The 14903-nt window shown below is 62.6% G+C and overlaps 1 protein-coding gene across 2 annotated transcripts in view; it reads left to right on the top strand.

Moving 5' to 3' along the window:
- Positions 1 to 14452, top strand: part of PRR5 (proline rich 5) — a 54592-nt gene extending 40140 nt beyond the window's left edge. For both annotated transcript variants that reach the window (XM_023631384.2, XM_023631383.2), the window contains 6 exons: positions 1249 to 1297; positions 2624 to 2681; positions 7135 to 7226; positions 7675 to 7815; positions 11694 to 11829; positions 13477 to 14452. In XM_023631384.2, coding sequence (XP_023487152.1) covers positions 1249 to 1297; positions 2624 to 2681; positions 7135 to 7226; positions 7675 to 7815; positions 11694 to 11829; positions 13477 to 13952 — 952 coding nt within the window. In that variant the 3' untranslated portion in view covers positions 13953 to 14452. The remainder of the gene's footprint in view (positions 1 to 1248; positions 1298 to 2623; positions 2682 to 7134; positions 7227 to 7674; positions 7816 to 11693; positions 11830 to 13476) is intronic.
- Positions 14453 to 14903: the final 451 nt, after the last annotated feature.

Consider the following 14903-nt stretch of genomic DNA (forward strand, 5'->3'; position numbering starts at 1 on the left):
AGTAAAGTGAGTATTTCACCTAGTACACTGTAATTTAAAACGTAAGAAAATTGGAGAAGTGTTTATTTCTTTGTAAAAACTTATGAGCAGTCTGAACGACGTTTGCTCGGTCGGCGTTGCCACTCCTCATTTGTTCGCTGCATGTTCGTGTGCTCTTCTTCTGTGCTCTTGCATTTCTAGGAAATGTCACTGGGTTTTTCCTGGGAGACAAGGAGGCAACAGAGCTATGCACTTTGCTGCCCGTGCGTGAATGAGTGACAGATGCGCAGGGACCAGTGACAGACCAACTTTGCAAGGAGTGACGGGGTTGGTCGCTGACCCTCGGCACGTCTGTCACCTGTGTCGTGACCTGTGGCCTGGAGAGCTGGCAGCAGACTGTGCTGTGTGCAGATGCTCGCAGATAACGTGCCAGAGTAACCGACGTCTGAGCCATGTTGGGGGCAGGTGTTACTTAATGAAATCGTGAAATCGTGCTCGCTGAAATTCTTGTCTATGGGATCCTTGCCAAGCGAGGACTCCTATCATTCAGGATCGGCTTCTGATTGAGGTTTTTGAAATATTTGGTTCAGAACGTAAGGACTGTTGGGGAGGTTGTGTCGGGCCTGACGTTGACAGTGCCCAGGTGTTTTCAGGCTGTTGTTGGTCTGGAATATGACGCCCACCGTTCTCTCAGCCTGTGGATGTGTGGGGCAAGGAATTGTCACCATAAGTACCAAGGACAAGCTTCAGACCCCAACTTGGTACATACTGTGTGGCTTTGGGCAAGTCACTTGACCTCTCTGAGCCTCTCTCGCCTCCCCTGTGAAAAGGAACCACCATCAGCACCGGCTGCTGGGTTGGTGAAGACGGAATGAGCTTAGAGTGAAGGAGGAAACTCCATGAAAAGGCCCTGCTGGGGGAGAAGGGTGGCTGTGATGTGCTGTCAGCTCCGGGACCTGGCAGAGGGAGCTGGGCGTTGGGGGCCCAGCCCTGCCGGGTGTCACCCGGAGAATGTGTGAGATGCTTGTGGCCCTCGGTTCCTTCTGGGGACTCCAGCTTCTTCCTGTGCGAAATGGGGGTGGGCACCTGACGAGCCACAGTGTGGACCACGGGAGTGTGCAGGCCAGCCATCCCCCTGCAGCTCAGGGACGGGGACGTCCCCCCCCCCATGTTGGGCCGAGCCGGGTGGTCTCCCCCTCAGCCCTGGGGCCCCCCACGTGGTCTGTGACTCGCACCCTTCCTCACTCTCATCTCCCCTCCCGCCCACAGGCAGCTGCTGAAGACAGAGCTGGGGTCCTTCTTCACCGAGTACCTACAGGTGGGTGGTCTTTGCTCTCCAGCTGGGCTGGAATTGCTCCCGAGCTGCCCGGAAAGGACAGGGGGTCACCTTCTCTCGGTGGGTGTATGGAGCACTCGGATCCGAGGACTCCCCCACCCCGTGACTCGGTTTCCTCATCCACCCGATGTGGATTGTTGTGAAGGTTAAGTGACAAGATGCAGGGGAGGTCTCTCCGCTGTGCCTGGCATGTGGAAGCCCTCAGGGTTAGTTTTGTTACTAGCTGTCCACCTCCTGGGACATCAGTGTAGGGTCATCTGCCACCCCCACCCCCCAGTGCCCTGAGCTGCGTGTTGACAACGTCAGCAAGATGTCAGCGTCCCCGAGGCCCCTCGGTCCCAGGCCGTGCAGCACCTTACGTTCGTCACATCCCGTCTGGCCAACAGGCCTGCAGAGTCGGCAAACACACAGCAAGCTGGGGCTCAGGGACGTGAGGGCCTGCCAAGGTCACACAGCCAGGACGGGCGAGGGCGACACCGGGGCGTGCAGGGACGTCCTTGTGCAGGCTCAGAGCGGGGGGCCTGCCCTGCCCGGGCGCATCACGTGGGTTTGGGGTTGGTTTTTTAATTTGACAGCTTTATTGCGGTGTAATTTACATACCCCATGGCGCACCCCTTTAAAGTGTACGATCGGTGGTTTTTAGTGTGTTCACAGAGTGGTGTAACCATCACCACTGATTCCAGAACGTGTTTATCTCCCCAAAAAGGAGCCCCACGTAGCCACACTCAGTCCCCACTCCTCACCCCACAGCCCTGGCCCTGGGTCAGCCTGTCCTGGGTGTTTCATAGCTGTGGAACCCACAGCATGTGGCCTTCTGTGTCCGGCTGCTGTCACCGAGCAGCGTTTCAGAGGTTCATTCATGTCCTAGCTGTGTCAGCACTGCATTCCTTTTCACATCTGAGTAGTATTCCCCAGTATGGACATACCCCATTTTGTCTGTCCATCCATCCATCTGTCATGGACACGGGCTGTTTCCCCCTGTGAGCTGTCGGGGCTGGAGCAGAGACCACACGGTGTCCTCCTCAGCCGAGATGCCCCAGGCAGCGAGCGCAGCTCTGTGGTTGTCAGTGATGGCCTTTCTCAAGCCAGGCCTTCGGTCATTGGGCCTCTCTCCTTGAAAGTCCCCCCTCATCGTGGGATCCAGGCCTGGCCCATCTCCCAGGGCTCAGTTGTCAGTGTCCTCCGCAGGTGGGCTGTGGGACCTCCGTGAGTCCCTTCCCGCCTGGGCGTCTGCTGCTTGTTGGCAGACTCAGGGGCCCTTCCCGCCAGGCCCCAGGGCAGTCACGGCATCTCTTGTGTGTCTTCCAGAACCAGCTGCTGACGAAGGGCATGGTCATCCTGCGGGACAAGATCCGCTTCTACGAGGGTGAGTGGCAGCCCTGCACCCGGGACCGTGTGCCGCGCCACCTGCTTGCTGGTGTGGCTGCCGGGCACCGTGGCTGGTGCCCCAGGATGGTGGCTCTGCAGGCGTGCCTGCTGGAACCATGGCCCTGCCAGCCTTGCTGGGCCCCCAGGGCTCTTGGAGGGCCGAGAAGGGGCAGAAATGATGCTCCGGGGCGGCAGGGCTGGGATCCAGCCCCAGGAGGGGCCCTTGTTGGGGAGAGCGTCTGCCCTCCAGTCTGCTGGGGCCCAGGGGGGCCAGAGACGTCAGGGAGATGCCCCGCTTCGACTCGACGCCCACGGGCCTTCTGGCTGCAGGGAACCCCGTCAGGGTCTCCAAGGACTGGAGGGGGCGGGGCCAGGGCAGAGGCGGCCCTGACTCTCCACAGGGAAGCAGCCGAAGCAGGGAGCTGCCACCTGGATGGGAGCAGCGGCCTCACGGGGTTTGGGGCCGCGCAGGGCGTTCTGGGCAAGTCTGTCTTGTAATGCTCCCACCCATTCTGTGAGGCCTTGGGTCCTTGTTCCCATGTCACAGCCGGGGGACGATAGAGTGGTGACAGGCTGTTCGTCCGTGGCCGCACTGCAAGGCAGAGGTGGAGGTGGCACTCAGACCCTGGTCAGCCTGACCGCAGTGCACACACCTTCGCCCTCGGAGGCCCCCGAGTCCCAGTGAGCCTCTGCCTGGGTCGGGGCTCAGCAGTCGGGGTTCTCACCCACCGCCGTCTCCCTCCTCCGGGCCCTCGGTCCTGGCGGGACAAGCCAGGTCCCGGCTCCCTCGGGCCCCCCGTGTCCGTGGACCGACACCCGCAGGGTGCGCCTCCTCGCCGGAGGGAAGTGGCGTCAGGGGAAGTCAGGTTACAGGAGGACCCGGCTCAAATGTGTGCGCCTTTGCTGAGGGCCTGCTGTCTGGGTTCAGGCCCTGCACTGGGTCAGGTTCCAGGAGCGTTTGTTGAGCACCTGCTGTGTACCGGGCCTCGGGCACGTGCTTGCTGTGTGCTGGACACTGTTCTGCGTGCTCTCCGTCTCCTAACTCGTTGGCTCCCCCAGCCACCCTGTGGAGGAGCCACTGAACATATGGGGAAACCGAGGCACAGAGGGATTCAGCAACCTGCCCAGGCCACGTGGCTGCTATGTGGCAGCCTGTGCTCTTCTCGCTCTGCTCCAGATTCATTCTCAAGTCTTCCCTCCGGACCTCGAAGGAAGGGGTGTCAGCCCGTTTCACGGAGGGGGAGACTGAGGCCTGGCAGCCTGGTGGGCTCTGGAGGAACCCCGAGCTGCCCGTGCCCTGTTCCTTTCACAATGGGAAGCACAGGCTGCCAGGTTTTGGGCAGGCTTCCTGGAGGAGGCAGCCCGGAAGCCGGCTGGACAGGGCGGTGAGGGTGTGGCACCTGGTGGAGATGGCTCCCACGCCCTCCCCTGCCTCCCGCATTCCAGCAGTGTCTGCACCTCCCACCAGCCTGGCCCAGGGCGGCCGGGACCCTGGGAGAAGGGAGCTTTGTGTGGCCCAGCAGGGTCCTGCCTGTAGCGGCCGTATCTGCCAGGCCACCCAGCAGGGAGGGCTAGCCCCGGCCAACCTCCCCAGGCCTCAGGGACAGGCACGGAGCCCCAGGGTGGGGGCCAGAGGGCCCGGCCTCCAGTTCCCATCCTGCCCCAGACACGTCATTTCCCTTTGGCCTCAGTATCCCTAGTTAACACTGTGGGGTTGGACTGGCCCCATCTACGTGCTCAGTACTTGTGAGGCCCCTGGTGGCCTCTGGGGACCTAGAGATGGAGGAGACCCAGGCCCACAGTGCAGGGGAGACACCACCAGGGACCAGACGGTGACAGTCCAGTGTCATGGATGTCAGGGGAAGGGGAAGGATACGCTAGTTCCACCTTGGCGGTCAGGGAGGGCTGCATGGAGGCAGTGGTCCTGGAGTAGGACCTCAAAATGTGGTCTGTGCAGGAGGCCATCTGGTCCCCTTCAGCTGTACAGTGGGAACGGCAGCTGATGCCGCACGCTGGGAGGGCAGCTGTGAGCGCCTCCCCCTTCCACTCCCACCCGCTCTGGGTCTCAGGGAGAGCTCTTCCTTGAGACTGCTATCTATGAGTGGCCATGGCCTCGCCTGTGCCTCTGCCTCTGCTGGGGGCAGGGCGGGTAGTTCCACATGGGGCAGCTCATACCCTCACCACCTGCCCCTCCCTCCAGCCTCCAGTGAGGCCCTGGACATCAGCTCCGGAGCAGAGCAATTCCTGGGGGTGGCAAGCCTGGGGGCCAGCCTTGAGGTGAAGGCTCCCTCCCGGGACGGCATCCAAAGTCCAGGTTTGGTGGTCATGTCGCAACAGCTAACAGCAGTGAGCTCTGGCTGCAGCCAGGCCCTGTGGTCATCGCTGTCCCTGGGGTCTTTCCACGATGAGCTGAGACCTGAGCTGACACCAGCCTGGCTCACTCCGGCCTCCGGGGCCTGCACCTGGGCCCTCAGGGCTCTCGGACTAAATGAAGGCAGGCAGACAGACAGACCCACCCCTGGGGGAGAACCAGCCCAGGGTCCCTGCCACAGCCTGGGTCCCCTGAGCTTCGGCACAGATGCAGCGCCTGTGAGCCCGCCGGTCACCCATCAGTGGCCAGCACTGAGACTGGCCGCGTGGCAGCTGGCAGCCCCGGGCCTGGGAGCACGTCTGAGGCGCCCGTTCTGCAGAGGGCCACACTGAGGCTCGGCTTGAGGGACTCCCTGGGGTCCCACCGCCACGCAGAGCGGGCCTCAGTGCACTGCCGCCTGACTCTGCAACCCCTGATGACCCCGCCCCCCCAGACCACCGTGCCCAGTGGGGACCTGGCTGGTGGGTGCCGCCATGAGTCAGCCAGCGGGTCTGGCGGGCCGGCCCCAGGTTTTACAGCCCCTGCTTCCCATGGTGGTTCCGCCCCCGGGCTGGAGGAGGGCTGGTGCTCAGAGCCGCCCGTCTGCCCACACGGCGGGGACCTGAAGGGACCTTTTTGTGCAGACAGAGCTCCCAGCGCGCTGAGCACCCGCCCGTCCTGGGCTCCAGAGCCAAGTGTGGCCCCGGGAGGATGGGCGCTGGCTGCAGGGCAGGGAGCCGCAGTGCCAGCAGATGGGCTGTGCTGTGCACGAGGCCGGCCCCCTCCCCGAGCCCGGCGCCTGTACGGCCCTGGGGTTTTCTGGGGCCCGGGAGGGGCGAGGAGAGAGGCCGAGGCCTCTGTCTAGCCTCCGCGTTGCCGTGGAAACCTCGAGGCGTGAGCAGGCCAGTCTGGGAGGCCGGCCAGCCTGTGGCGCTTTCCCCTCCGCGCCCGGAGACACCCACCACACCCCGTTTCTCTCCGGCTGATGGCTAGTCTGGCTCCAAGGGGGACCCCGCCCAGGAGCAGAGGCCTTGGCCACAGGCACTGGGGCTGCTGATCCCGGACCCTGGCGCCCTTCCCCCCAGCTTTCTGTCAGTCCAGGCAGAGGGACTGACCATTCAGCACTGCGCTTTTCCTGGGGGCGCCCAGAGCCAGCTTGGGCACCTCAGTTGTGCCCTTGTCCCCTGGCCATCCCCCCGAGGATGGCTCCTTCCCCAGGGCTGGCAGAAATTCCTGCAGAGCTTGTCCAGAAGTCTGCTTTCTACACATCTGCCTTCGTGGTTCACACGCCAAGGGTGTCAGTCAGCCTGGCAAAGCCATCATCCCAAATCAGCTTGGATAGCACCTCCTCCAGGAAGCCCTCCCAGCCTGACCCTCTCTTCTTCTCCACTCTCCTACCTGAGACATGTTGCTGCTATTGGACGGGGTCTCCCTGAGTCCCCAGATCCCACCTCAGGCCACCTAGGGTGGCGGGGACCCAGCCTCTCAAGGGAGAGACCTGAACCTCTTGGAGGCTCGGCTTCCTCCTCTGCCCAGTGCGGTCACCCCTTGCCCTTGTCCTCGTAATTGCTGTTCAGTGTCCTGCCTTCTGTCTCTTGATGGAACCCGGGCTGCCTGGGCCCTCGCTGGTCCGTGTCGGGCCTGGCACAGTGTGGGTGCTCTGCACGTGGACAGATGGACAGACGGGAGGGAAGAATGGCTGGGTGGACTCCTCAGCTGCTTGGCGGGTGAATCGGGAGAGACGGGGATGAAAGTGGGGCTCCGCAGGGCGCGCCTGGTGAGGGACCAGGCACTTAGCGCCAGTGTCGCTGGCACTCTGCTGCCCCAGGCCTGGTCGGTCTCGTTTCATCCCATTGGCTCTGAGAGGTCAGCCTGTCACTGTCCCGTTTTACAAATGGGGACACTGAGGCACGGGCCACAGAGCTGATGAGCGTTCTGTGCCTTTCGCGTGGGGCAGTGGGAGGGGGCTGTCTCCGCGGCCCAGAGCCCGGCCCTCGGCTCCCGCGTCCTCCTGTGGATGGTGGAGACGGCTGCCGACCTGGAGGAGTGGAGTGCCTGCGGAGCCGTTGGGGACGGGCGTGACGGCCTCCTGTGCCCGCAGGGCAGAGGCTGCTGGACTCGCTGGCGGAGACCTGGGACTTCTTCTTCAGCGACGTGCTGCCCACCCTGCAGGCCGTCTTCTACCCGGTGCAGGTGAGCGGCCCCCGCGGCTGCGGGACCCGGGGCCATAGTGACAGCGCGGCCTGGGGATGGGCGCACCCTCTGCCCTTGCTGCCAGTTATGGGCTGTCTGCGCCTGGGCACATCTCTGGACCTCTTAGAACCTGTTTCCCACCCACAAAGTGGCAACAAGAACAGCTCTCTCCTAAGGGCGCTATAAAGCCCTGAGCAGCACACAGTAGGCCATGCCCAGCGCATAGTAGGGGCTCTGTGTGCGACAGGAACCCTTTCCTTGCCTGAGAAAGCTGATGGGGGCCCCTCTTCTCAGGGCAAGGGTCATCTGGGGAGCACGACCGGGTGGGAGGGGGCCTGAGGGTCAGTGGGTCCATTCGCCTGTATCTGGCCCCAGGACTGGGGATGTGGGGGGAAGCGACAGTCTCACATGACAGCACCAGGGTGAGCCCTGTGTTCTGTGTCTGCAGGGCAAGGAGCCATCGGTGCGCCAGCTGGCCCTGCTGCATTTCCGGAACACCATCACCCTCAGTGTGAAGCTGGAGGATGCACTGGCCCGCACCCACGCCCGCGTGCCCCCCGCCATCGTCCAGATGCTGCTGGTGCTACAGGTGGGTGGGGGCCTGGGGAGGCCACCACTTAGCCCCGTGCCAGGGCATCTGTGGGTGTGAGGCCAAGCTCAGGGGCAGGTGGTGTCTCAGGCTGGGCTCCCCAGAGGCAGAGCCTGAGACAAGGGTTTGGGTCCACGTGACTTATCAGTGGGGACACTCAGGAGAAACCGAGAAGGGAGAGCATGAAGTGGGAGGGGTGTGGGGTGGGGACAAAGGTGTGGGTTAGGAGAAGGCTGGCCTCAGCCTCACCCCACGGGGAGCTCAGGTGTGTGAATGGGACCAGAGCCGTCCCTCGTGGGCAGGGGGCTGGGCCTTCACCCCCCTCCTCAGGCAGCCACTGGGGCTCTGAGCCGCCCCCGACTCCCCGTGGTGGTCCCAGACGTTTCTGGTGCAGGTGGCTGTCATCCACGAGGTCACTCTGGGGAGGGGGCAGCTGCGTGCTCTGGGTAGCCCCACTGCCAGCATCTGGGGGCGAGCGGCCTGCCCAGGACGGGGTCTCCTGGGCCCCCAGCAGCCTCCACTGCCAACTCGGCCTTTCTGCGGACGGCTGCGTCTTGAGCCCCCTGCCGGCACTGCCCCCCGCTGCAGTGTACGACTCGTCTCCTGTCGCAGGATGAGGGGGCACCGCCACAGCCCTCGTGCAGGCGGGGAGCTCGAGTCCTTGCTCGCCCCAGTCGGATGATCTCAAAGCCCAGGTCCGTGTCCTGAGTCCCTGTCATGTGGAGATCCTTCTAGATTCGGGCCTTCGAGGTGGGGCCTGGGGCCCAGGGCAGCCGGTGAAGGTTCCAGAGCAGGGAGGGGCTGCTGGGCCTGGAGGTTTGAAGGGTCAAGGGACTGTGCTGGCGGGAGCTGGTGGTCATCCTGGCGGCCAGGCAGGATGCCCGGCCTGGCCCTGGGGTTTCGACGGATCTTAGATCAGACCTGGCTGCCTCGAAGCTGGGGTGTTGGGGTTTGTTGCCTCTCTTGGCCTGTGTGAGGATGATGAGGAGAAATTGGATGCTCCTGGGAGCGGGCGCCGGGCTGGGATTTAGAGGCAGGAAGGCGGAGAGTGGCACCTTGGTCCCAGGAGCGGCACCGGGTGGCCTCCTGGCTGCGGTGGTGCTGCCCCCTGGTGGCCACTGTGCCTCCTGCAGCTTCCTGGGCTTCAGCCCTTTGCCCCCCAGACTGTTCTCCTGCCCCCAACCTGGCCCGCACTTCGAGTGACCTCTCCCAGCCCCGCAGTGAACTCGTCCCCACTGTTTTCGAGTCCCGGATGGATCTGAGGTCACAGCTGCTGGTCAGGGTGGCTTGAGGGCCTCCCGAGTGCCCTGGGCGTCCCCCACAGAGTCACAGTTCCCTCACTCGGGGTGCCGGAAGCCGGGGTAACGGCCGTGCATCTGAGTGCACGCGAGTAAACAAGTTCTGGGAACGGACAATATAAAGTTTGCCAGATGCCCAGCACAGCCCAGCGGGAGCGCCATCCTCCTCTGTGTCACTGTTGCTGGGGGTGGAGAGGATCCCGGGGAGATGTGGGGTCCTTGGGGTTCATCTGGATGACTTGGGGGCACCCATGGAGTCCCACCCCCTCCACCCCATCCAAACACAGCTGGATTCACAGAGTCTGTACTGCTGCCCCCCTTTCATCTCTGACATTAGTGGCTCGTGTCCCCTCGCTCCGTTTCTTAGCCTGGCTGGAGGCTTATTGCTTCTATTGATCTTTTCAAAAAACCAGCCTCTGGTTTCATTGATTTTTCTCAGTCAGTTTCCTGTTTTCAGTTTCGCTGATTTCCACTCTGATGCTTGTTTCTTTTTCTCTGCTTACTTTGGACTTATTTCCTCTTCTCTTCCTACTCTCCTCTGGTGGAAACTTCTATTTTGATTGTAGATCTCTCTCTTTTCTGATATATCCATTCGTGCTGTCAGATTCCGTGTCTGCACATCTTTCCCGTGAACTTGGGTAAGTGGTGGTTTCATTTTCATCGAGTTCAAATCCTTGAAAATCTCTCTGGAGGGTTCTTCTTTGACCCGCATGTCATTTGGAAGTGAGTTATTTCGTCTCCGTGTATCTGGGGATTTTCCAGCTATCGCTCTGTCGCTGGCTCCTGCTTAGTTCCCGTGTGCTCTGAGAGCAGGCGTCGTATGGTTTCTGTTCTCTCGACTCTGTTAAGGTGCGTTTCACAGCCCAGGATGGGTCTATCTTGGCGAATGTTCCCGTGAGCGTGAGAGGCATGCGTGTTCCGTGGTGGTCGGATGACGTCGTCTAGAAGGCGGATAGATCCAGTTGGTCGATGGTGCCGTTGAGTTCGGAAGTCGGCGTGTCCGTACGGAAGTCGGCGTGTCCATACCGATGCTCTGCGTCTGTTTCTTTTTTTGTTTTTTTTCCAAAGATTGGCACCTGAGCTAACAGCTGTTGCCAATCTTCTTTTTTTTTCTCTGCTTTTTTTCCCCAAAGCCCCCCAGTACATAGTTGTATGTTTTAGTTGTGGGTACTTTCTAATTGTGGTATGTGGGACACCGCCTCAGCGTGGCCTGACAACTGGTGCCATGTCCACGCCCAGGATCCAAACCAGTGAAACCCTGGGCCGCTCAAGCGGAGCGCGCGAACTTAACCACTCGGCCACGGGGCCGGCCTCTTTGCGTCTTTCTCCACATCCTCTCCAACATTTGTCACTCTTGGTTTTGGATGTTTTTGCCAATCTAACGGGTGTAAGGTGATATCTTAGTGTAGTTTTGATTTGCATTTCCCTGATGATTAGCGATGATGAACATCTTTTCATGTGTCTATTGGCCATATTCATATCTTCTTTTGAGAAATGTCTGTTCGTGTCCTCTGCCCATTTTTTGATCAGGTTGTTTGTTTTTTTGTTGCTCTTTGCGTCTTTCTGAGAGGGGGCAGAAGTCTCTGCCGTGAGGGGGTCTCTGTTTCTCCCTGCAGGTCTGTCAGCTTTGCCCACGTGGCTTGGCGCTCTGCTGTGAGGCGCGTACATGTCCACGTTTGCTGTGGCCTCTGGCATCATGTCGTGACCTCCTTTCTCCCTGGTCACGTTCTTGGTCCAAGTCCGCCCTGCCTGAAGTTGACGTAGCTGCCCCTGCCCCTGCTGCTCGGCGTGCCCCTGGCATCTCCGTCCGCTCGCGCTTTCCATCTGTGCATCTTTACGGGGCGAGTGGGTTTCTGTGGGCAGCACACAGTTGGGTTCCCTTGTCGTCTTGAACTCTTGTTTCACATTCTGCCCGAGTGTATCTTGTTCCTTAACCGGCTGGCGGCCCTGCGGAGTCGTGTCTTTCATTCATCCCTCCGTTCAGACCTCATTCATTCACAGTCGCTCACTGAGTGCCTGCCGTGTGCCGGCGCTCTGCCGAGGGTGCTGGGGGCGCAGAGGTTGCCCCTCGGTCAGCAAGACCAAGGCTGTCCTCTCGGCAGCTTCCTTCCTCCAAGGCTTTGGCTCCAGTGAAGCTGGAGGAGGCAGATGAGACCTGGCAGCGCGGAGCGGTTGGGAGGGGCAGTTCATTAGATGGACGGGCCTTGGCTGCCCAGCCCAGGCTTGGGCCCTGCCTGGCCTGTGGGGCAGCCTCTTCTGGCCTGCACCCCTCCACGGGGTCAGGAGTGAGGGCGGGGACGCTTGGGGAATGAGCGCGGCCCTGCAGGACTGCCTGGAGCCTCTAGGAAGCCAGCGCACGGGAAACTCTCCCGAGGAGCAGAGCTCAAGGCCAACCTCACTTGGCCCCAGGCCCTTTCCCGCCGGGCAGCACGGTCTCCCAGGACCCCGTCAGAACAGGGAGGAGGGACTGCTGTTCATGGTGACCTGGCTGGGCTAGGGAGGCAGGGAACAGGCTGTCTGGTGGATGGAACAGCGTGAGCGAGGGCACCTGACCCCCCCGAGTCCCTCTGTCTCTTGCAGGGGGTGCACGAGTCCCGGGGCGTGACCAAGGACTACCTCCGCCTGGAGACGCTGATCCAGAAGGTGGTGTCGCCCTACCTGGGCACCTACGGCCTCTATTCCAGCGAAGGCCCCTTCACACACTCCTGCATCCTGGGTAGGGGTCCCCTGGGCCTTGGGCGGAGAGTGGGGTAGCCACTGGCTCTGTCCTCCTCTGCCCTGGGGGCCCAGGCCTCCCAGTGAAAAGGCGAGCAGAACCAGGATCCCACTGGGGATTCGCTCTTCAGTCCCAGCAAACCCGTCCTGAGCATCCACTGGCCCTGCCATGTGCTGGGCCCTGGATGCATGGAGATGGGTCGCTTGGGGTCCCTCCTTCAAGAGCTGAGGGGACCCGCTGGACAGACACCATAAGTGGTGATGTGATGACGCCCCTGAGAGCCCTGCAGAGGCCTCTGTGTTCTGGAGAAAGTCACATCCGTGCTCAATCCTGAAAGTGGGGAATTAGGCAGACGACACAGCACGTGCAAAGGCCCAGAGCCCCAGAAATCCCAGCTAGTTTGGGGAGTCCCAGGGGAGGGATGAGGTTGGAGGGTGGGCGTCCAGGGGCTGCCTGGCGCGTCCGGCAGAAGCCAGGCACATTGCTCCTTGAACAGACACCCCATTGGTTCATTCGGCACCTGCTGTGCACCAGCCTCTGTTCTTGGTCTTGGGGGTTCAGCAGAGACCAAGCCCCACCCTCATGGGCTCTCATCCACCAGAGGAGGCCGACCAATGAGTAAATGAGGCCCAGATGAGTCCCCAGGTGACCCAGGTGACACGAGGACCAGGGCTGGGAGCTCAGGGAAGGCCAGGCCGAGAGGACTGCGGAGCTGAAGGGCCTGGAGAAGCTGGGCCTGGGGAGAGGTGCTCAAAGAGCATCCCAGACCGAGGGGACCACTCGAGAGGGCCCCCCTCATCCAGAGTGCCCCCAGCGTGCTGGTAGAAGAGCCGCCAGGGCCCCGTCTGTGTGGCCCTGCACGCTGGGCACCCCTGGCCTGGCAAGGAGGGAGCCTTCTGATCCAGGAAAGGCCCTGGACCCGCTGGCCACGCTCAGCCCTGCCACCTGGTAGTCACTGTGCGGAACCGCAGGGTCCTGAGTGGGAGGCTAGCCTGCCCCACGCAGACTCGGCCCGCCGTCCCCTGCCCTCCAGGGCCCCCCACACTCAGAATAACCCCAGCTCTGGTCACACGTGTCATCTGCCCCTGCCGTGGACTTAGCACCGCCCGACCTGAGGCCCACGCGGTGGGTTTGTCCCCTCAACGCACTAGGACCCCGGCTCTGAGGGCAGGGGCTGTGTCTGCCTAAGAAGGTGCTAGGATTTGTTGACTTTCCACAGGTGGGGAGACTGAGGCACGTCACAGGTCACTGGCAGGGTGCACCTTTGAACCTGAGCACTTGGCTTCAGCCCCCCAGCCACTGCCCATTCAGTCTGAGAGGCTGGGACCAAGGAGACAGCAGGAGGGCACACAGGGTGGGACGTGGGGACAGAGCTGGGGTGGGAACCCATGTCCCTCCCTGCCCGGCCCAGCTGCCCCCTCAGGAGTGCCTGTGGTCGTGCTGGGCCAGGATCTGCACCAGTCGGGCTTGTCCCTGTAGCTGCCCCTTGGCGCAGAGCTGACCCCACAGTAGGTGCACACAGTAGGTGTACATAGTAGGTGCTGCCTGGTGTCTGGCCAAAGGAAGAGCCCGAAACCGGCAACTTTGCTGAGTACTGCCCTGTCCCCTGGTGTCTGATGCCCTGTGTGTCTGTCTGTCTGTCTGCAGAGAAGCACTTTCTGCGCCGCTCCCGCTCGGGGGACGTCCTGGCCAAGAACCCGGTGGTGCGCTCCAAGAGCTACAACACGCCGCTGCTGAACCCCGTGGCCGAGCATGAGGCTGAGGGCGCGGCGGCCAGCGGCCCGGGCATCCGCAGGCACTCGGTCTCTGAGATGACGTCCTGCCCCGAGCCCCAGGGCTTTGCTGACACGCCCGGCCAGGGCCCCACTGGGGTCTTCAGACCGTCCCCGGCCCCGCAGTTGGGGCCCTGCCCCAGCAGACTGTACCCCCCCACGCAGCCCCCCGAGCCCGGCTCAGGTGCAGCCCGCAGCTCCCCGCCGTCCTCCAGCCCCGAGAACCTCGTGGACCAGATCCTGGAGTCAGTGGACTCAGATTCCGAAGGCATCTTTATTGACTTTGGCCGGGGTGGCGGCTCGGGCACAGCTGAGTTTGGGGGGGCCGGGGGGCGGCAGAGCGTCGTGTGAGGGCTCATGTTTTTACTGACCCCGTGTGTGTGCCCGTGTGGTGCGCGTGTGCGAGTTTTTTACTCCGTCCTGTCTGTCCCCTGTGGCCTCAGCCGCGTGGGCATCCCCGAGTCCTTGTTGGGATAACGTTGACCCCCGACTTCCCCAGCACGGCTCCGTCCTGGGGCATCTGCGTCTGAGGCTCCCCCTGCCTCGCGCAGGTCACCAGGTGCACGAGGCAACCTCATGTGCGTGGAACAGGTGTCGCCACTCACGCCACCCCCGGCCCTCCAATGTCCACACCCACGGAGACTGTGAATCCCGGGGCTCGGTCAGGCCCCCAGACGGACCCCCAGAGCATTGGGGGTCAGTAGCAGACCTGCCGTCCCCCTCCCCGCTCGCCTCAGGCCACAGTGCCACCTCCTGTGCGTGGCTGTCCCAGCCCCTCCAAGCGGCCTGTGCTCATTCTGCCTGGGGTGGCTGTGGCAGGGAGAGGGTGGAATAAAACATGTCTAGCCCGCTCCCGAGCTCGTGTCTGCGACGCCAGGCCCCGCGGACGGCCCCCAGGGTCCTCACCCCCAGAGACCTCGCCTCACGGGGGGCCTACCTTCCCCACTCCCAGAGGAGCGGCTTCCTGTTAGCCAGTTTCTCCATCTCACCCTGACAGAGGGGCGGGAGACCCCAGAAGGAAGCCCTGAAAGGTCCAGCAGCCTCTCCAGGGTACCGGGGACCCTCGGGTGGGGGCTGGGTACAGAGCGCTGGCCCTGCCTTTGTCCCCCGCCCCGGGCAGTTTGCTCAGCAGGAGTAGAAACACTGGACCCTCGCAGGGAGGGAGGCACATCGGGGGGAGGAGCAGGTGACCCCCGCCCTGGCTGCCCCAGCAGGTGTGGGACCCCCAGACAGGTTATCCCTGGGTCCTCCTGACAGTGGCTGGGGAGGGCCAGCTCCCCTGGCCACCGGTGAGTGGACTGG

Source organism: Equus caballus, chromosome 28 (genome assembly GCF_041296265.1).
Source record: "Equus caballus isolate H_3958 breed thoroughbred chromosome 28, TB-T2T, whole genome shotgun sequence".
Taxonomy (NCBI): domain Eukaryota; kingdom Metazoa; phylum Chordata; class Mammalia; order Perissodactyla; family Equidae; genus Equus; species Equus caballus.